This window comes from Eptatretus burgeri, chromosome 9 (assembly GCF_056783735.1).
Source record: "Eptatretus burgeri isolate ZD-2024b chromosome 9, Ebu_testis_v1, whole genome shotgun sequence".
Classification (NCBI taxonomy): domain Eukaryota; kingdom Metazoa; phylum Chordata; class Myxini; order Myxiniformes; family Myxinidae; genus Eptatretus; species Eptatretus burgeri.
The window spans coordinates 46595662-46618919 of NC_140969.1; the positions used below are offsets into that span (position 1 = coordinate 46595662).

General features: G+C 48.9%; 1 protein-coding gene across 2 annotated transcripts in view; it reads right to left on the bottom strand.

The window, feature by feature from the left end:
• The window catches only part of PIGB (phosphatidylinositol glycan anchor biosynthesis class B), a 55612-nt gene that overhangs the window by 6389 nt on the left and 25965 nt on the right, over positions 1-23258 (bottom strand). The window contains exons 7-11 of one of the 2 annotated variants that reach the window (XM_085895077.1): positions 21906-21957; positions 21431-21645; positions 20460-20524; positions 20140-20344; positions 17495-17672 (exon numbers count right to left, since the gene is read on the bottom strand). In XM_085895077.1, the coding sequence (XP_085751203.1) occupies positions 17495-17672; positions 20140-20344; positions 20460-20524; positions 21431-21645; positions 21906-21957 (715 nt within the window). The remainder of the gene's footprint in view (positions 1-17494; positions 17673-20139; positions 20345-20459; positions 20525-21430; positions 21646-21905; positions 21958-23258) is intronic. The other variant, XM_085895078.1, reaches the window with a different exon arrangement.

Below are 23258 nucleotides of genomic sequence, written 5' to 3' on the forward strand. Positions count from 1 at the left end.
ACGCCATGGCTGCACGTGGGGTTGGAATCCGGCAGGAGGGGTATCCCTGCCGGATGGTACCGTCCAAGGAGGGACGAGGTACAAGTGCAGCTGCATGACGTCACGGGCAGGTGCAAAGTGCGCGAGCTCTGAGTTGCCGCGCTGGTGATGCGCATGTAAAAAAAAAAAAAAAAAAAAGCAAGCCTCACTTTCGGGTGCACAGGATTCCTGGGCAAGGGGTGGAAGATCCCCTTGACCAGGGGCACAGGATGGAAACTAGTTAGGGGGAACGGTTAGCTTAGTTAGACCGACTTCATGGGGCAGGGGTAAGTCCTCATGGAGTCCGTGGAATGGATTAGTTAGAGGGATTGTAGCGAGATTTAGGTTGGGGAATTGATTAATGGGATTATTTGGAGACAGTGACAGACTTGTGGATGTGTAGAGGGGACGTAGTTTAGCTACGTAGGTTAAAAGGAACGTGCTGTAGTTTAAGGGACGACGTGGGAGCACGAGTTAGTTAGGGGAGGTAGTTAGGAGGATGGCAGAGTTCAGCGGTGTGTGTGTTGAAGAGTTGGTGAGTTGTGAGGCATGTGCTTGGTGAGTGAGTGAGGCCAGCGGATCTGTGTGTGTGGAGTGAATGGGGAATGCATGGTGCGATGAGTGATTGGGGGGAGGAGTGACTCCCGCCCAAGGGACCCCGGGGTCAGTGTAGACTGAGTTAGGGGGTTAGTCAAATTGAAAAATGGAGGTCGTTTTGTTGTTGGTGGGAGTGTAGGCTCGAAACCCATTTGGAGGGGTGCAGGAGCCCTGTTGACGGGCTTGGGAGCGTGGCTGCGAAAGGTGAGTATCGCTGAGTGGGTACCCCGGGCACCAGGCTAGTCGGCCGTGGTAGGCCAAGGGCCCATGGGGGGCCGGGATAGCGTAGTGGGCACGGGTGCGTCTGCTTGGTGCGGAGGCCCGGGGCGCCATTAGCCGCGTGGGCAGTGTTGTGCGCAAGGGTGACCCTCGGAAAGGGGCCTGGGAAGCCAGCCTGCCACGTGTGCGTTTCAGGGGAGGTGCCATGGGGGGCACTCCCCGGTGTTAGGGAGCTGGTAGGCTCGGAGGCAGTGTAGTGCCCGGGGGTGCCATAGCGGGAGAATCGGCAGAGGGTCGTGCCTGCCAAAGGGAGCCACGTGTCCCAGCCATGAGACCGTGTGAGGGCACGGAGATAAAATTGGGGGGCGAGACCCGAAATTGTGAGGACACCAACACAGGCGACGGGAATCTGGGTTTATAGAACCAATAGTTTAAGCGAGAGGCGCTTGTTGAAAGCCCCGGGGTAGTTTAACAGTTAAATGGATAGGGCAGAATAGGAAGTGTACGCCTCCGCACCATCCATCCCCTCGCTGTCGTTGTGGGCCGCTGGACCCACTTTGGTTATAGATCGCTGAACTCTTGGGAGGCCATTCTGAGGCTTGAGTTGGGCCTCGACACAGGACGTTAGCTCTCCCTTATTCCCCTCCGGGAAGGGAACGTAGGGGTTGGGAGTAGGCGAGGTGACAGGATAGGTGAGCCGAACAAGGACGATAAAGGGGGTTAGGGGACGATTTATAGTGGGGAAGTAAAAATAAAAACAAGTAAAAATAAGTTGGGGCTAAATTGGGGTTTGACAAATTAAGGGAGTGGGTATGTACAGTGACAGGCAAAGGCGATAGGTTGGGAGGGAGACAGGTAGGTAGGTCCGAGCCCACCTTCCAAGTGGCCAGCACCACCGCACTCCCTCCACCAACCTCCACTGAACGGCAAAGGCTGGCCAGCTTCATCTGCTGGCTGTGTTACTGCAAGGCCTGTGCCGGCCCACTTCATCTGCCGGCTGGCTGTTTTTCTTCAAGGCCTGTGCCGGCCCACTTCATCGGCAGCTGTTGTGTTGCTGCAAGGCCTGTGCCGGCCGGATCATCTGCAGCTGTGGTACTTCAAGGCCTGTGCCGGCCAGTTCATCTGCCGGCTGTGTTTGCCTGCAACGGCCTTCTTCGGCGGGCTGTGTTTGCCTGCTACCTTTGCCATGCCATGCCCACTGCCCCTGTTCACCAGCCCCGTTGAATTTTTGCTTTGCCCCCCCCCCCCCTGTTCATTGCCATGTGCGCCAGGATCAAGGCAACAGTTTGCAAGCTGCAAGAACTGCCCTGTTGGCAGCTACAACACGGGCCTGCAGTGGCGGCCCGTGCACCGTGTTTGTGTCCATCCATCCATTCGTTGTGTTCATTGCGTGTGCCACTTGAGCTGGCACGGAGACTGCGTTGTGCAGCCCATGCACCGTTGTGGTTCACTGCGTTCAGTTCAAACCATTCATCCATCCATTCGTTGTGTTTATTGCGTGTGCCACTTGAGCTGGCACGGAGACAACGGTTGTGCAGCCCATGCACCGTTGTGGTTCACTGCGTTCAGTTCAAAAGGGAAGGCCTTGGACTGCGTGTGAGCAGCCAGCCACGTTCCCTGTCACCTGCATTGTTTTGAGCCAGAGACTGCATGCGAGCAGCCTGGCTCCCTGCTAACTGCTTTTCTTTTGCAGAGTTCATTGATCCTGGGCCATGGTTTAGTGTAAAATTTGTAAGTTAAGGTTAAGATGTACTGTAAATATGAGTGCGCCCCCGGCATGTCTGTCCTAGCGCCGGCAATTTTATTTTAGTCGTCCGTGTGAGTGAGTTTGTTTAGGTAGTTACGCAGCCCTCAGGTTATTTATTTTGGGGACACGAATACCATGAATGTCGCACTCAGGGATCCGTAGGTAAAATGTACTAGGGGAAAACTACACATGATGGCATACGAAAATTTGACGACTCGGGACGAGTCTGTAAAAAGGGGAGGGGGTAGTGTTGTGGTTGACCAAATTCGCAAACCACCATTCAGGTCCCTTAGGTGAGATATCTCGGTAAGTATATGTGTAGTTAGGCCCAAACCCGTTGTCTAGAGGGAATAAATGTCATTCATGCGTGCTGCGACTCTTCAGGATAGCCGTTTTTCTTTTACTATCTTTATTTTGGACCAACCGCCATTATTACCACCACCAACCATGTCTCAACAGCCATCACAACAACAACCACCAACCACAACGCCGCTTCACCACAACCGCCACGACCTTTACCGTCACAACTCGCCACCATCGCATCACCGTCATCTCGCGCCACTCGTGGGCACCGATGCTGGACTCGTGTAGAGCGCGCACCGAGCAGCGTGTTCAAAAGCATCGCGGACTTTCCGCAGAAAAACGGATCAAAAACGACTCACGCCCACTTTTGTTCCGTCCAATCGGTGAGCGAGGGGCGATTTGGCCCCGCCTCCAGGGCGTTGGAGGGCGGTCGCTATATGCAAATTCATGGATCAAAAAGCATTCACGCCCACTTTTCCTCGGGCCAATGGGGAGCCAGCAAGAGAGGTGAAAGGTCGGAGGCAGAGGGTCAAAGATGAAGGAGCGAGGCCACGGGGGATATAAGGGACTGCGTTCGTCAGAAGAGTTCAGTTCGCAGGAGGAAGAGTTGAGTTGGAAGCGGAGGAAGAGTTGAGTTGAAGCGTCAGTTCAGTGCAGTTGGGAGTTCGCGGAGTCGGAGTGAAGAGGACGGAGCTGTGGAGAGGCGGCGGCGGCGGCGAAGGCGGACGAGGGGGTGCTCGCGTCGGATTCGGGGAACTGCGGAGAGAAAGGCCGGCGGCGCGACCGAGGTCGTGGTGGAGACGCTCGTCGCGGGACCCGCGATTTTGTGAAATCCTCCTTTCCCCGAGCATCAGCAACCCCCTCCTGTTTCCCCCCGCGCTGAGATAGTGCGACAAAAGGGGGCCCCCTTCCCACCCCCTACCAGACACTGTCCGCGAGGCCCGCGGAGTTAAGGCACCACCGCCGCTCCGCGTCTCATCATCAGACGGGTAGGCCCGACACGGTCTCGGCCCCAGGCCCGCCTACCACCTCATCCTGGAGGGTGGTTCTCTTTTCTTTTGCTTTGGGAATATGTGTTGTCGGCGCCGTCTGTGAAGTAAAATTGTATAAGTGTTGCCGTGTGCTCGCGTAGTCGGTATTAGATCTGCATTGTCGCATTTGCTTTTTGTCTTCTTCTTTTCCATGTGCTTTTGGTGGAATTGTATACGTGTGCTTCCCGTGTGCCACGAAATAAATGTGCTTATTGTTGAACTGTTTTCCCGCTTCGCTTCGTCATTTCTTTCATTGAATCCTCATCTTGCTTCACGTAAAGGGTTGGTCGTGGGTTAAGATGCCCGATAATTAATCGAACCGTCGAGGTCGACGAATAACACCGCTCGGTTATCCCGATAGTACGGAACGGGTCGCTTAAGTGGCCCGTGTCCGAAGTCGACCTGCGGCGAGGTGCGATCGCCCGGTCTACCCTCCGTGTGGGTACTTAGGTAGGTCGAATTTGGCGAGCAACCCTATCCCACGCGAGGGCCGATTGGCTCGATCGCGGTGAGACCGAAAGGTCCACCCGTGACTGGTTCCCGGCGTTAGTCCGAGAGGGTCACGACTGGATTGTCCGTCCGGTGGGCGACGTGCCGCGATTCGAGTTACGTGGCCGTCCGCACGCGAATCCGTTACAATATATATTGTTGCGAATTCGCGCCCGCCGGCGTGCGAACGGCCACGTAACTCGAATCGCGGCACGTCGCCCGCCGGACGGACAATTCTGTCGTGACCCTCTCGGACCAACGCCGGGAGCTAGTCACGGGTGGGCCTTTCGGCCTCACCACGATCGAGCCAATCGGCCCCCCGCGTGGGATAGGGTTGTTCGCCAAACTCGACCTACCTAAGTACCCACGCGGAGGGTAGACCGGGCGATCGCACCTCGCCACAGGTCGACTCCGGACACGGGCCATTTAAGCGACCCGTTCCGTACTATCGGGATAACCGAGCGGTGTTATCGTCGGCCTCGACGGTTCCGATTAATTATCGGGCGTGTTAAGCCCTCTACCAACCCTTTACGTGAAGCAAGATGGAGATTCAATTAAAGAAAAGACGAAGCGAAACGGGAAAACAGTTCAACATGATGCACATTTATTCCGCGGCACACGGAAAGCACACATATACAACTACAACAATTATGCACCTAAAGCAATTGCAACAAATGAAACACAACAATGCAGATCTACAACCGACTACGCGTGCACACAGCAACACTTACACAGTTTTACTTTACAGACGGCGCCAACAACACATTTACTCAAAAGCAAAAGAAAAGGGCCACCCTCAAAGACAAGGGGGCAGACGGGGCCTGTGGGCCAATATTTGCGCGGGACCTGAAAGAGCGGTCAGGTCTGCGAGACCGGGTGGATCCTACCCGTGTCTTTGTGATGAGCCGCAAATGTGGCGGCGCGGCGGTGCCCCGACTTCGTGCTCCTTCGCGGGTTTTGTTGGCACTGCTTGGAGTGGGGTGGGAACGGGGCCCCCTTTTCGCACTATCTCAGCGCAGGGGGAAAAAGGGGGGGGGGGAATTGTTGATGCTCTGGGGAAAGAGGATAGCTGGCTTGCTTGGGTCCTGCGACGAGCGATTCCACCGCGAGCTCGTCGCCGACCGCAGTCTTCCTTGCCTCGGACCCGAGCTACTCGGTCTCTTCCCCCATTCTCAGCCGACTGCAGCAAACCACCTGTACGCCCTCGCCTCCCGACTCCACTCCACGCTCCAACCCGACTCTGCCCCAAAACTCTCTTCGCCCTTCCAAGGCCGACTCCCCGCTCCAACCGACTCGACCGCGCTCCAAGCTCCAGGCTTCCTCTCTCTGCAGCTCCCCGACAGACTCCGAACCCTGACAGACTGCGAACCCCGACAGACTGCGAACCCCGACAGACTGCGAACCCCGACAGACTGCGAACCCCGACAGACTGCGAACCCCGACAGACTGCGAACCCCGACAGACTGCGAACCCCGACAGACTGCGAACCCCGACAGACTGCGAACCCCGACAGACTGCGAACCCCGACAGACTGCGAACCCCGACAGACTGCGAACCCCGACAGACTGCGAACCCCGACAGACTGCGAACCCCGACAGACTGCGAACCCCGACAGACTGCGAACCCCGACAGACTGCGAACCCCGACAGACTGCGAACCCCGACAGACTGCGAACCCCGACAGACTGCGAACCCCGACAGACTGCGAACCCCGACAGACTGCGAACCCCGACAGACTGCGAACCCCGACAGACTGCGAACCCCGACAGACTGCGAACCCCGACAGACTGCGAACCCCGACAGACTGCGAACCCCGACAGACTGCGAACCCCGACAGACTGCGAACCCCGACAGACTGCGAACCCCGACAGACTGCGAACCCCGACAGACTGCGAACCCCGACAGACTCCGAACCCCGACAGACTCCGAACCCCGACAGACTCCGAACCCCGACAGACTCCGAACCCCGACAGACTCCGAACCCCGACAGACTCCGAACCCCGACAGACTCCGAACCCCGACAGACTCCGAACCCCGACAGACTCCGAACCCCGACAGACTCCGAACCCCGACAGACTCCGAACCCCGACAGACTCCGAACCCCGACAGACTCCGAACCCCGACAGACTCCGAACCCCGACAGACTCCGAACCCCGACAGACTCCGAACCCCGACAGACTCCGAACCCCGACAGACTCCGAACCCCGACAGACTGCTCAAATTCGCCCTGCGCTCGGCGCTTTGTAGGCCGGCAGGAGAACCCATATGCAAATTTCTGGATCAGAACGAGCTCGGGGGTGGAGCCACGCTCGCCCATTGGACGGAGGAAAAGGGGCGTGAGTCTCCCCTGATCCGAGAATTTGCATATCTCGATTCTACACCGACGCGCCTGGAGCCGGGGCCAAACCGCCCCACGCTTGCTGATTGGACGGATCAGAAGTGGGCGTGTAGCATTCCTGATCCGAATTCTCCTCGGAAAGGCCACATTTTGCACTCGCGGTTCGGCGCGCACCTTGTACGAGCCCAGGACAGCCCGATGCTCGGTGTTCACAGGTGGTGCGGGAATTGCGGTAGAAGGAGGAGAGGTGAAGGTGGTGGAGGTTTTAAGGTGGTGGTTTATGGCCATGGTGCCGTTTGGAATGGCGGTGATGCAATGTTTGCGGGAGCGAGTTGTGAAGGTAAAGATCGTGGCTGTTGGCGTTGTTGTTGTTGTGAAGCGGCGTTTGTGGTTGGTGGTTGTTGTGTGATGGCGGTTGAGACGTGGTTGGTTCAAAATAAAGATAGAACAGAAAAACGACTATCTCAAAGCGTCGCAGCCCGAATGAATCACATTTATTCCCTCTAAACAACGGGTTTGGGGCTACTACACATGTACTTACAGAGATATCTCAGCTACGGGACCTGAATGGTGGTTTGCAAATTTCCTCAACTATATATATATATATATATATATATATATATATATATATATATATATATATATATATATATATATATATATATATATATATATATATATATATATATATATATATATATATATATATATATATATTGTTACGAATTGGCGCCCGCCGGCGTGCGATCGGCCGCTTTCCACTAATAGCAACCGCGTCGCCCACCGGACGGACAATTCAGTCGTGACTTTCCGGAGCTAACACCGGAAAACAGTCACGGGTGGGTTTCCAATCCCCACCACGGCCGAGCCAATTGTCTCCCCGTGCAAGATAGGGTCACTCGCCGAATTCGATATACCTAAGTACCTGTGCGGGCAGCCGACCGGGCGACCGTACCTCGACGCAGGTCGGCTTGGGACACGAACCGCTTAAGCGGTCCTTTCCGTTCTGCAGTGATAACCGAGCGGGTATTATCGCCCGACCTCGCCGGATCCGATTCTATTGAACGGGTGTTTAAAACCCAACTATTTATTCCACGATGCAAGATGGCATTTCCAATATGGTGAAAGGAGGACGTGACGAATGGGGTACATTTGAACAAAGCACATTTATTTTACACATTCAGGTATGTACAGCCAACACGTATACAGGCAAACAAAAGCAGGCAAACAAAAGCAAGGGAAAGCGCTACGACCGAATATGGTTATTATTAATGTAGTCACGTAACAGTTTTTACTTGTCAGGACACGGCGCCACAAGATTCACTCAAAAGGAAGGAAAGCGCCACTCTCATAGACGAGAGTGGCAGACAGGGTCCGTGGACCTTAATGTGCATGAGCCTTGGTTGACCGAATGGGCTCGCGAGACCGATGCGGCTTACCCGCACCCTCGTGGTGCGACGATGGGCAGGTCGCGACGTCTGCTCCCCACGGCCATTCGGACAGTCGCGCCTGATTACGGCCTTGCGACGATGGGCAGGTCGTGACGTCTGTTTCCCACGGCCATTCGGACAGTCGCGCCTGATTGCGGCCTTGCGACGATGGGCAGGTTGTGACGTCTGTTTCCCACGGCCACTAGAACAGGTCAGGTCAGGTATGGGAGCATGTGCCAGAACAGCACGTCGCTGCGTCCACTTTCCGCCGGTACTCCAGGGGCCTCCGTCTGGCCATCCCCCAGGCAGATGCCAGGCCCATCCCCATCTCCTTGAGATGATGGTCAACCTGTTGCAACCATGAGGCACGTGGTCGACCCACTGGCCTCCTCCACTCATGAGACTCCCTCGCTGAGAGAATCTGGTGAGCAGGATCAGAGTCAGGAAAACGAGCCACATGTCCATACAGCCGCAACTGACGCTCACGGACTATGCAGGTAACAAATCTCATCCGAGTCTCTCTCAGCAACCGCTCGTTGGACACAAAATCCGACCAGCGATAGCCAAGGATTCTCCGAAGAGACCTGGTACCAAAGGAATTAAGTCTCCGTCTCAGATCCTTGGTCAGAGTCCAAGTCTCGCACCCATAGAGCAAGACTGGAAGTACCAAGGACCTGAAGACTCGGACTTTATAATTGCTGTATAATTATTTCGTCCTGTATAACATTATAAGGACTTTCGTCCTCCCGCACAGGTACCGGCAGCGCCACACCCCATGATCCAGTGAATCCATGACTCCCCAGGCCCGACCCAGACGTCTATTGACCTCTGACTCGCAGCCAGCAGAGACATGAATATCACTGCCAAGGTAAGTGAATCTCTCCACGACTTCAACATCCTCACCACAAACAGACACAGACAGGACAGCAGCATCCAAGATGTCACCGAAAGCCTGGATCTTAGTTTTGACCCAAGAAACCCGTAATCCCAACGGCTCTGACTCCTCATTCAGCACCTCGAGGGCCCCCAAGAGGATGTCTAAAGTCTCCGCAAAGATGACTGCATCATCTGCAAAGTCAAGGTCCGAGATCTTGACATTCCCAAATGACGCACCGCAACTTGATCTCTCAGACATCCTCCCTAGAATCCAGTCCATACAAGTGCTGAAAAGTGTGGGGGCAAGTACACATCCCTGACGAACTCCAGTAACAACTGGAAATAAGTCAGAGATGGTACCACCACACTTCACAGCACTCTCAGTACCAGAGTAGAGTTCAGACATCAGATCGATCAGTTTTGGTGGCACCCCACGAAGACCAAGAATCCTCCAGAGGACATCCCGATTCACTGAATCGAACGCTTTACAGAGATCAACATAGGCTGCAAGCAGCCCCTGCCGAAACTCTCGTCTGCGTTCGGTGAGGACACGAAGTGCAAGGATACGGTCAATCGTTGACCTCTTTGGTGTAAAGCCTGACTGCTCTGGACGCTGGTGCTCAAGCAGATGGTGGCGAACCCTATCGAGAATTATCCGAGCAAAGACCTTGCCCGGCACTGAGAGCAGCGTCACCCCTCGGTAGTTGTTGCAGTCTTGGCGATCACCCTTCCCTTTCCAGAGAGGGACAACAAGGCCTCTCTTCCAGTCAGTTGGGATGATGCCTGTGTTCCAGGCAGAGCACAAAACTGCATGCAACGACACGAGTGCAGCATTTCCACCAGCCTTGAGAAGTTCGGCATGGATGCCACAGATCCCTGGAGCTTTGCCCCGTTTCAACTGGTTCACCGCAGCCCGTGTTTCCACAAGCGTACGTGGACCACAGTTGATTCGAGGGTCAGCAACAGGGATTGTAACACCCTTGACGTCCAACTCGACAGTTGGGGGATCAGCCTGGTACAACCGCTCAAAGTAACCGGCCCAGCGGGCCTTCACTTCAGACTCCTCTGTCAAGAGCCTACCACTCTCTGCTCGAACTGTAGTGCTCCGAGGGATGGGCTTGGATGAACGTAATGCGCGAATTCCCCTGTAAGCGGGACGAGAATCACCTGTCCACAGGTGATGCAATACCCCCTCACAGATTCCTCGCACATAGGCCTCCTTGTCCACCCTCAGTGCACGTACAGTTTTACGCCTCAGCTCCCTGAACAGCTCAGCTCTGCCATTCAGCCTGGCCCTGCGACTCTGGTCAATGGTATCCAGTGTCCCTTGAGAGGCAAAATTCTTCTTTGCCCTGCGGTGAGCTCCAAGGCATCCACCAGCAACATCAAGGACGGTGGTCTTGAAGGCGCTCCACAACTCTTCAGGACCCCCCAAAGTACCCAGACCCCCCAAGTGTCCACTCAGCCTGATCGCAAACTCCTCAGCTACTCTTTCATCCCTGAGCTTGGCAACATCCAGCCCCGGCTGGGATGGTACCATTCTCCAGGATTTAAGGTGCAGCTTTAGAGTTGCTACAACAAGCCTGTGGTCAGTATTGAGGAACTGAGCACTCCGGTAGACCCTGCAGTTCTGGATCATCCTCCAACGACCGTCAATGAGGACATGGTCAATCTCCTTTGCCACACCGCCAGCGTTGGAATACCAAGTCCAGCGATGAGCTTGTGGGCGCTGAAACCATGAACCAGCCACCCTAAGTCCATGACTTCTTGCAAAGTCAAGGAACTTAGTGCCATTCTGGTTCATAGTTCCTGACCCATGGGGACCAACACACACCTCATAACCGTCCCTATCAGTTCCAGTCGATGCATTGAAATCCCCCAAGACTAGAAGTGTATCTCGTCTGGGGCACTGATCAACCACAGACTCGAGTGTGGCGTAGAATGCATCCTTCACGGTGAGATCACTCGCCTCAGTCGGAGCATAAACAGAGACCAGGGAAATGACACCTAAGGAGTGACAAATCCTTAATCTCATAATACGCTCGTTGACCGGTGTTACCTCAATTATCATTGGGGTCAGCTTATTGGACACAGCTACAGCAACTCCTTGGGTATGGTAACCATCAGAGCGACCAGACCAATAGTAGGTGTAACCACCCACCATTATCTCGCCGCAATCCGGTCTCCGAACCTCAGAGAGAGCTGCAATCCCGATGTCCAAACGCTTGAGCTCAGATGATAACAGAGACAGGTGATCATCCTCTCTTAAGGATAGGACATTCCAGGCACCCACCCGAAGGGACCGCCTCAGGTTAACCCAAGGAGACCGCCGTCTGGTGGACGACACCTCAGCACCACTCCGACACACTCTCCCGCAATCCGACCCAGGGATGTTACCCCGTGGTTTCCCTCCTATCAAAGATTGGGGGTTCCGAAGGCTTTGCCCCAATCCCGTCATCCGGTGAGCTGCCCTGCGAAGGGAAGCTGCACAGGAGGTACTCCCACGGAGTGGGTTTTCAGATTTTTTTGCGTTTTTGCGTTTTGCGGAATGAAGGGTTTTACGGTGGCCGGAGTGCAAATCCTGCCACCAACCTCCTAATAAGAAGTGACCCAACTGCAGGAGGACGTCCGCAGACACAGTTGGGCACTAGATATGGATGGCCGTTGGCTCACAAGGAGCTCCTCCGCCCTTTGAGGTATGTATATACATATATATATATATATATATATATATATATATATATATATATAGACACACACACACACACACACACACACACACACACACACACACACACACACACACACACACACACACACACACACACACACACACACACACACACACACACACACACACACACACACACACACACACATAGCCTGGTGTTGGCGCAGTGGTTAGGGCAGCGGCTTGGGATCCAAAAGGTCCTGATTTCAAGCCCCGTTGGGCCACTGAATAGACCAGGGGGTTGACTCAGCCTGTCATCCTTCTGAGGTCGGCGAAATGAGTACCAGTGTACTGGGCCGGTGTATACCCCAGTTAAAATAGGTGTACCATATCCCTGTGTCATAAGAGGTGACCAGGGTTGCGTCAGGAAAGGCATCCGGCGTAAAACATGTGCCAAATCACAATGCGGATCATACGGATGATCCGCTGTGGCGACCCCGAAAGGGAGCAGCCGAAAGAAGAAGAAGAAGATATATATATACATACATACATACACATATATACATATATATATATATATAAAAAAAAAAAATATATATATATATATACACATATATATACATATATATATATATACATATATATATATATATATATATATATATATATATATATATATATATATATATATATATATATATATATATATATATAGTAGAGTAAATTTGTGGTTTGACCCCAAAAAAATTGATACAAAAGGTTTTTCAGCGGTTTTGGGTAGGTTTTGACCTCCAAAATAACATACTAAAAATCGACTCAAATCCACCTACCGGAAAGGGCCTATTTTCAAGATGGCGTCCAAAATGGCCGCCGTGGGCTTAATTTTCCATAGAATGTGCAATAGCTGGCCTACATTTGTGATTTTTGTGTCAATTTCTATGTTTTGGAGGTCAACAAATCCAATGAAACCATTTTCAAAGCTGATCAGTGATGGGAAAAACCTTAAATCCAAGATGGCGTCCAAAATGGCCCCCAAAATGGCCACCATGGGCATAAAATTGCTACTAAATTGTCAATAAATACCGTGCATGTGTGATATATGTGTCGATTTCTATGTGTTGGCGGTCAACAAATCACCTTATATCATTTTCAGAGTTGACTGGTGATGGTAAGGCCTTAAATCCAAGATGGCGTCCAAAATGCCCCCCCCCCCCCCCAAATGGCCACCATGGGCATGTACTTGTTTTAAAACAGGCAATAAATGGACTACATTTGTAGTGTTTGTGTTTATTCCTATGTTTTGGAGGTCATGCCCAATCCTTCAAATAGTGTCTACCTGAAAAGTTGTGCCGTGTGTAATGATCAGAATTAATTGACCATCTTGTGCAAAACATAAATAAAAATATGCTTTGGTAATTTAGAAAGTAATAAATTAATCGGCTCTCACAATGATCACCATTTCCTCCAGAACGTACTTTCAATTAAAATGCCTTCAAGTTAGGGTAAATCGAAAACATCAACGAAAGTTCGTTCATTGAAGTAGCATTTACCATAGATAAAATATGCTTCCTCTTCGTCCTCTGATACTGTCTTGTTGAAAGGATTTTCGCAGGTATCAAGTTGACAGGGTCCGCAGACGCTGTGGCATGGCAGACCGTATCCCCTACAGCTACAGCGACTTGTTCTACAACCAGTTGTGCAGTTGCATCGGATCATCTTCAACAACTTTTCTGGAGCAGCGTCCTTGTCTGACATGACTGGAACTAGTTTATTGTCCTCCAGTTTCCAACCCCAGTCTGTTGCCTTCAAGTTTCTGTTCCTCCCCATCCAGACCATAATCTGATGGTATTCTCTCAGAGAGTGAAACCTTGTTGAAGACGCTGTTGGTGGCAGACGTTCTGGGGTGACAAACGACTTAGCTGAAGCCAGTTTCTTCACAAAGACATTATATCGCAACTTGGCGAGGGAATCACAGGGATGTCCTCCAAATAATGCTTTCATGGCATTGTTGCCGTTTTCCACGACCATGTCTCTTGTTTGGTTGGGGACAAGGAAGGTGTTTGCACAAGTCTTGATTGCTGAATCCCCCTTTGCCAGTTTCTGAAATGCTGACTTTTTTCCAATTCCAAATACTCAAGATGTCGAGTCACACCCAGTGAAGGCATGAAGGAAGAGAAGATGTGGGCATAGCTCTTCACCCAATGATACTTTCAGCTGGTTGATATTGTGCACCTTCCAGTTCCTGGATGAATTGTCAGAACGAAAATACAGTTCTTTGCTGTCGACGCTAGCGTAATGCAATAATAGCACCAACAGATCTGTATCTTCTCCAATCGGGGTAGTTGATTGTTGGTATGACGATGTCACTGCTGCTTTTACTATGTCTACATCGGCATCCCCTGCTGCATGAATTACGTTCAAGCCAATTTTCTTCATTTCCTCACTGATGAGGTTGATGAGCTGTTGCTTGTTGGAGCTCCTGGACAGGAACTCATCCTTTTTGCCAGAGAATTCTGTTCCAGGTGTGAAGCTTACTTCGGGATGAACAATATGGCCACGGCGCTTGTGTGTATTGTCCTTAATAGATGGTCCATCATCATAACCATCAAAAACGACTGTTGCTTTTCCATAGTGACGAATAGTGAAGTCAGCATACGACTTGGCTATCACATTGAAACTGTCCCCAGCTGTCCATGACAAATGATGCAGCAAGGAGCCACCATCAAGAACATAGTGCTCAGTTTGGGGAACAGAGTCAGACACGGTATCATTTGACACTTTGGCAGAATGGTCTCTGATAGCTTGAACTAATTGAGGTTTGTCAGCCTTTCTGAAAATACCTATACCCTCAAACAGGGCAGGGGGAAATGGGCTCAGCTCATAGCCCATGACATCTTCCAACGAAATGTCTCCTGTTTTTGACACAACAAGAAATCTTTGAAAGAGTAGAGCAGGGTCAATTGCTCTGTCTGGACCAAGTTTGACTGAAGATACATCTTCAACTTTGAAAATGATTTCAATCGATTTGTTGACCTCCGAAACATAGAAATTGACACAAAAATCGCAAATATAGGCCAACTAGTGCCCATTCTATGGCAATTTAAGCCCACGGCGGCCATTTTGGATGCCATCTTGAAAATAGGCCCTTTCCGGTCGGTGGATTTGAGTAGATTTTTAGTATGTTATTTTGGAGGTCAAACCCTACCCAAAACCGTTAAAAAACCTTTTGTATCAATTTTTTTGGGGTAAGGCTATTTTTTGTTGTCGATTTACCCAACTAATATATATACATACATACATACATACATACATACATACATACATTCATACATATTTTTTTACATGTTTATTTCAATTGCAATATGTTTTTTTTAGCTGCCACCCAATTTCCTCTATATTTTCTCGAAGCCCAGGAACTGAACCTCCTTTTCCCATTGTCCCATGATTTTCACTATCGCAGCATTTTCCAGGAACCTAACCCCCACGATATTTGAGAGTTTACTGTACATACACAATGTAGTATTAGAGCGGATACACAAAAACAAAATTAATATCTTGTACAGTGCAATCTTGTTGGTATTGTGCCATTTGTTCAATTATATTATACAGCATGTAACCTTGTTTTCATACTCCCATTCCGTTTATCAATGTACGACTTTAGAATGTTGTTCCAAATATCCACAGCTCATCCAAGGTGTTTGGTTGCCATTTGATTTTATCAGTATCCATATAACCCAATTAAAACATCAATGATGTTCCTGTCAGGATTTTGTGCAGGCCAAGGCATCTTTGTAAGTGTTATATCAGCCAGTCCCAAGTTGCTTTGTTGTGTGCGATACTGTGCAAAGTTAATTTTTTATTTATTTAAATTAACCGAAGTCTGGAAGGCACTTAGATCCATACTGGCAGACATCAAATGGAGAATCTTAAAACGATTTTGGGACAGCGACAAATATGTCAAAATGCTACTCCTTTTCCATCCTCAGCCCCAACCCATTGAAGTGAAGAATGAGTGCTGTACTACTCTGTTCAACACCTTCAACCATTCTTATCTGGAATGAAGATTCCTCCGATTAGTTGACCTGAGTACATGCACAGATCTTGACATCAGGTTTTCTCAATGCATGCTCTTGTCTTAGAACACAATGCATCAAAGGTCACCGAGCATGGACAATTTCATTCTTCCCTTCCTTGCCGGTTGAAGTTTTGAAATCTTAATTGACATTTTCACACAAAGCAAAAGCACCAACACAACTTAGACCGACTATATACCCCACAATGAATAAAGCAATTCACAAATAGTCAATAATATAAAGACACTGAAACCAACTATGCCATTGTGATCTATCTTTTGATGAGCGTTCCAGTCTTAAATCAAGCTAAGGTCCAAATCTTTTCACCCGGAGTTTATCTTCACAACACGGTCCTAAGAATGGTTTCACAGGTTCCACAGTATTCATCTTATCTACTCGAAGAAATCAGTTGTGCCAATTGGAGTTTCCAAGGTAATGACCGCAGCACAATGGCAGTTGATCCAATGACCCAGATCCCACTAAAAACTGTGGCTTCACATTCCACATGCAATTTTAAGGAAAATGCTAAACTCATCATCTTGCATATCCCTGAAAAACAGAATCGCTTGCTGATGGTGTGGGAATCAATTTTTGTTTCATATTCAGTAAACTGTGGGGTATCATCATTGGCCGAAGACAAGGTAGTGCCACTGATGCAATGTACGGCCAGGCTCGTGGGGACGGGTTCCTCCTATAAGACATGTGGTACGACCACTATGTCTCAAAAGGGGTCCCCCCTTGACACGGGTCCCATTCCCCTCCCCAAGAACATCTCCATGGTACTTGCGACTCACTATGTGCGATATGGCCCTCTCAGGGGAGTCTGGGGGGGGGGGGTCGACGATGGGCATTCTGTCAGCAATCTCAGCCTCAAAACCTGGGTTGGCCGAGCTGTACGTGGTCAACTGCTGGGTCTATGCATGCTCAACTAGACGCCGCCGGTTCGGCAATCTCAGTGAACACCATGCCCCGCACTCTTCCGGGCAGATGGTCTTGCCCACCATGCCAGTTGTGCAGATCCGATGGACTGGATCCGGGCGCTGGGTCGGCATCTGTCGCAGGGGATCACAAGTGAACCAATATTGGGATGGTCCATGATCCCAAACTGCCACGAACGTTCATTTCGGTGGTCTGGAGCTCAAGTCAACCGCATCTGTGCCGTGGCTGTCAATGCCTGACGTGTGGTGGAGTGCGTCAGAGGGAAGGACAACGGGACAGGGCAGTTAAACCCTGGCAGGGGAGGTGTCGAGCCAAAATTCCTGCCCTAACCTGCAAGTTAGGGCAGGAATTTTTAATTTGTTCATGGCGCCGGTAAGAGCTCACTTACCCTTCGCGAAGGACACCATGGGATCTTTAACTTCCACAAACTAATGCCGGCAGATGGGATTCCCGTTTAACGTCCACCCAAGGGACAACACACACTGATGGATCACCCTCCCTGTGAAACACCGGGATGACAGTTTATAGCTGGGTCGGGATTCAAAACCAGGCGAGACAGCTTTGCGGTGAGTGTGCGTACCTTCACGCCATCCTGTCAACCCTGCAGGAATTGATGTTGCCCTGTCTTTGCAATCAAGCTATGTGGGGTGTCTGGGGGTTGTCAAGCTGTATAGGGGTGTTTTCCCCACCATTTCACTTCTTTCACCCTTGCATTGTATGCTCATGTGTTTATAATTCCATCATTTACATGCCACACGACTGACCTCTTCAAGTGTGTTGAACAGCACAAGATGTGTGGGAGGGGAGGATCTTTGAAACTCCCGTTCAAGCCAGCTTTTGGGGTCAACATAAAACTCTGCTGCCTCGTCTCGATGATCCTTCATGTGCAACAGTGGTGGTGGGCACTCAAGGAAGCGCATATGCAGAGAACAGTGGATATGGCTGTGAAAGGAAAGCATCTCTTGTGGATTGTACACAAAACAGTTTTGCCATATTACATTCACAAAGTTGCTGGTGGTGCAATTTACAGACCGTAATACTGTTTCATACAAACAAACAAAAAATGCACCAAATCAAAATGGTGGGGGGAGGGAGGGGGGCAACAAAAGTTTCATGATTCCAAAACAAGATGTCTCAATGTGACGTTAGACAAGACGGCAAAGGCAGCATGGTGTTGTCAGCACTGTGAAGCAGAAGCGCTGGAAATGAGAGTTGGAATGACTGACTGAAAATGAGATGACAGTTGGGGGCACCATTACAATCCTGAGAGTAAGAGGGGGAGAGGGTCCATGGAGTAACACCACAAAGGATCAACAGCCCCTACTTGGCTCCGTCATATTTTCATCTCTTTCCCAAAACTCAAGGAACACCTTTGTGGAAAACATTTTTCTTCAGACGATGATGCCAAGGCTGTTGCAAAACACTGGTCAAGTCAGCAGGATGCACAGTTCTATCGTGACAGCATCACAAAAGTACTCGTACATTGTCAGAAATGTGTGGACCGCAGTTGTGATCATGTTGAGATATAAATATGCAACTTGTAAGAATAAAGATTGATGTTAGTATCTGACTTTCATTCAAATATTTTTTACCCGTATTGGAGAAAAGGAATAGGAGGCATTACTTTTCAACATGACTCGTATATACAAACAAATGTAATATTGTTGTGGGCCGGGGGGTTGGTGGGGATAAACGACCACCAGGTGGAGCAGTGGAGTCGTCTCCCACCGAACACCTGGGATTTAGGTCTTCACTCTCAGATAAGTCCGAAGGTCACGGGTCCCTTAGCGGACCGTGGTCACCAATACTTTGACGGCGTGGGGTAGGGTCCACTTGTCTAATTCCAATTTACCTAAGTACTCATGCCGTCCAACTACCGGGGAAACCACACCTCGGGGAAACCTCGGCCGACCTTGTCAGAATTGAGTCGCTATCACAGACTCGGATCCGGCGTAACCGAGCGGGAATTACCAAAGCCGCGCCAGACCAAATGAACAATTTATGGCATGAACGGCCTAACTATTACTCAATACGCACCTTGCTCGGCCAATGAAGGAAAGCACAGAAAAACGAGCTGGTACATTTAACAGGGGTTTATTTATAACAATAATCGGGGAGAGGGACACAGAGCAGAGTTATCACGAATAAAAGGCAGGCAATGTACAATGAGCAAAAGCACTTAACAATCCTAATTACAGGACGGCGTGACATGCACGCGCACGCACACACACACACACACACACACACACACACACACACACACACACACACACACACACACACACACACACACACACACACACACACTGGACCTTGTGGGTCTATTTTCGGTAGAGCCGGGCACCTCCCCGCCTCGTGCGGTTTCACCGGACCCGCACTTGTGGAGCTCGGAGTCCGGGAACGGGGATGCCAGCTCGAGCGCTCCAACGCAAAACGCCACAGTGGGACTCGAACCCATGACCCAGACCAAGCCGCACTAGCCACCAAGACCGCAATCGCCACGATCCTGCAGAACGCACTCGCCACGATCCCGCAGAACGCACTCTTCACGATCCTCCCTTCTCTGCCCAACACTGGTCCAGACAACCACTCTGCCATCGCCACGATCACCCCAGTCTGCCCAAAAACTGCTCCTCACAACCATTCTACTCCTCTTTTGGTGGGAGGGGCCTCTTCCCCTCGCCACTCGCCTCCTGATTGGCCGGGGGGTTGTCGGACAACTCGTGGCCGCCGTTGATTGGACGAGCTCACGGTGGGCGGAGGGAACCTCACCCCTGTACGTGACATGATGTATGTGGGCGATGGCGTTGTTGTTGTAGTTGGTGATGTGGAGGATGTAAAAAAAAACTAACTGGAAAATAACTCGTAGCGCACACGAAATTCCCATTTGACAGAAGGAAGGATTCTAACTATTAGCACATACTTATCGAAATAACTGAACTACGGGAACTGCTGACTGTCTGTGTGCACAAGGTTTCCAAATCCGTAACAATATGAGGCATATGGATATAATATGGACTGGATGTCTCAGAAGAAACTTGTGTTCTTAAATCATTCATATAAACTTCAGCCTTTGCTTTCAGGGAATTTGCAGCACAGGTTCTTCATTTAAAACAAAAGAGTCATAACAATGACCAGCATTGTAGTAATTAAGGGTGAACTTGTAAATGAAAAAAATGACAAACTTGTGGGGGAAGAGATGACATCCATTTAAAAAACATTTTTCTAAGATGTGCACAAAAATAAAATAAAATTAGCACTTGCAACATCCCGAGTTTTAGCATCAGGTTTTCTCATATCAGAATGCTCGAAAGTGCATGATATTAGCCCTCAGTATGTTCTGTTTTAACAAGGAAGAGGGCAGCATGAAGTGTAAAAGGGATGATAATTTAATTTGACCCAGACCAACCTGTAAAAAGGAGTAGCGTGGCAAGGAGTCAAGAACAGCACACTAGAAGCTGAAGGGCTGGTTCCAAGAGGACAAAGACCCCGTATGGTTGACATGACGTCCAAGACTCCTCGTTGGTGGATGAGGCCAGTATATACTGCGAGGGCCGCATTGCCAATAAGCAACAGAATGCTCAGGCTCCGTGGAAAGAAACGGAGGGCACCACCTATAACATAACTTCCAGATCAACAAATGTCATTGCAATAATTAATACTTGCTAATACTTGTTATAACTATAACACAACTGCTGTATAATTATAATCCCCAGCAGGAGTACTTACCACAGGCAATCATGCAAAATGGTAGGATAGGAAACAGGAAGCGGAACTCCTTGTGACTCACACAGCTATTGAAAAATGTAAATGAAAGCAAAATTAATTCATGAAAAATCATCAATGATATGTCCAGTCATTAGAAGCAGAGACGAGAATGGCACTCGGCAGAACGCATACCTCTGCCAGGCTAAACAGTTTATGTTTTGTTTCCCACTGATTGGCCAGATCTGCATCCGGGCCTGAGCCAAAATCTAATCGGCTTGTTCTCATCACCTAACCAACTCATCCACCAAGTTTTGTCATAATCTGTCCACAACTTTTTGAGAAATCATGCAATACATTTTTGGCTCTATATCTCAATGGTGAAGAAACACTTAATTTTCGTATCCGGATCCAGATCATCACCAAAATCTAATCGATTCACCCTCGTCACTCACCCAGCCTGTCCACAAAGGTTTGTCCAAATCCATCAATAACTTTTTGAGATACCCTGCTGACAGACAGGGGTGAAAACATAACTTCCATCCAACTTCGTTGGCAGAGGTAATTTTAAAATTCTCACATCTGTTTCTGGATCTTCACCAAAATCTAATCAATTCGTCCTTGTCACGTACCAAATCTGTCCACAAAATTTCGTCCGAATACATCCATAACATTTTGAGATATCCTGCTCACAGACAAAAAAACTAGGGTGAAAACATTTAACCTCTATCAACCTTCATTGGCAGAGGTAATAACTTCCTTCGTTGAAACCAAAAAAAAAAAAAGAGTGACTGGCACTACATTAACAAATGAATGTGAAGGCTTCCCGTGCCTTTTGGGTCCATCACCTCAGAAGGAAAGTGAGATAGAGGGAAATAAGTTCCAGAAGCTTGTGGTAGAAAACTGGAAAATGGAGGCAGTTGAAGGGAATTGAAAGAGGGGTGGTTGTAAGGATATGTCGAGGAGAGGAGTAAACGTGTAAAGGTGAGAGGTACCTGTAAGCAAGGATGGTGATGCAAACTGGAGTACAAAGCAATCGCTTCGGAGATGCAGGTAGAAGACACAGTCCAAACAGAAATGCTGGCAGAAAAGGACCAAGTACAGCGGGCATGCCCTGGCTCAGGTACCAGTGCGACGGGTGTGTGCCATAGAAGGAGCCCAGGTCTTGTCCGACGTTGAAGCCCAGAAATGAAAGCTGAACGACAACCCACTGCCCAACATATGTTGACAGGAGCCAGGTTTTGATGTTCAGTAAATATGATGTCTTGCCAGTTTCGGAATAAGGAATATAATGCAGTGAAAGTCGCTCCCTTTCAAACTATTTTGCATTTACATACTTTACTCATGGGATTTCTTCAACAAGAAGTAAAAAAAATTATATGCAAATCAAAATTAGAACAACAATGTTGCATCATTTATCAACAAGCTAAAGCCAATTCCTCAAATTATTAAAAGTCATGCATTACACACCTGACCATAAAACATGCGGTCAACAAGCAGGGAGGCCAAAAACCCAGGCAATCTATGGCAGATAAAAAAAAAAAACAACAGTCATCAAACATCAAATTTTGACTGTTTTTTATATATATACACACACACACACACACACACACACACACACACACACACACACACACACACACACACACACACACACACACACACACACACACACACACACACACGAACAGGTTATGTTCCTGAACTTTGGAAACTGACTGTGCATGTTCGTCTTCCCATTTTTATATGGTCCTTGTAGACACATAGTTTCTGGAGATTTGAATATAATTAGTGCAGAAATAGTGAAATTAGGGAGCTAAATACAGGGAACCAGTCACTCAACCTTGGAGCAGCATGAGGTCTTCAATTGTAGATTCTGTCTCTAATTTTGCTTACAAAATGTGCACCAACTTTAAGTTATCTGTAAGCAGATTTAATACATGGTTTAATAGTGTTGTGGAAGTCCTGGATAATAGGATTAAGTTTTTTAGTAGTCAGGGCTTGCTTTCAATGGGTCGGTCTAAACCAGTGTTGAACAAGCCAAGTGTTCGTAAAGACATTCGGGATCTCCATGATAGCTACACAATTGCTCCAGCGGATAAAGCTGCTCATAATTTTGTTGTGGTTTGTAGAAAGTTTTATGTCGAGGTTTTTTGAAGAGAGTTAGGCATTGATACGGTTATTTTCACTAGTATAGGAAATAGCACATATGTTCCTTGTCATAAGTCACTCCAAGATATTATATCTGAGCATCGGGAAGTTTTAGTTAATAATTTCGGTATTAAATGTAAAGAGATAAATCTTTGTATTCCTCAACTTTTCTGGATCCCTAAGCTTCATAAGAACCCGTACAAGTATAGGTTTATAGCGGGTATAGGTGTTCCACCAAACAGTTATCGGCTATCGTTAACTCAGGCTTACAAGTTGTTAGGGAACAGTTCAGGAAATATTGTTCAGCAATTGAGAAGAATTCTGGTATTAACACTTTCTGCAGCATTAATTCTTCCTTAGAATTCTTGGATAGAATTAGATGCCTCAACATCAAGTCAGTTGAAGTTTTTGATTTTTCAACTTTTTGTACAAATTTAGATTCAGTATGAGTGAGGGATTCACTCTTAAAAGTAATTGAAAGGTTTTTAACTGTTTTAATAAGTTTTTATGTGTCAAGTTTGATAGAATATTCTTTTCTAAAAAGAAATACTCAAGTTTTCATTGTTTTGATAAGCAGCAGTTTTCTGGATGTTGTTAATTTTATTTAATTTAATATTTTTGTGTCTCGGTGTGGGATAATGTTTCAACAGGATCAGGGTTATTCCCATGGGT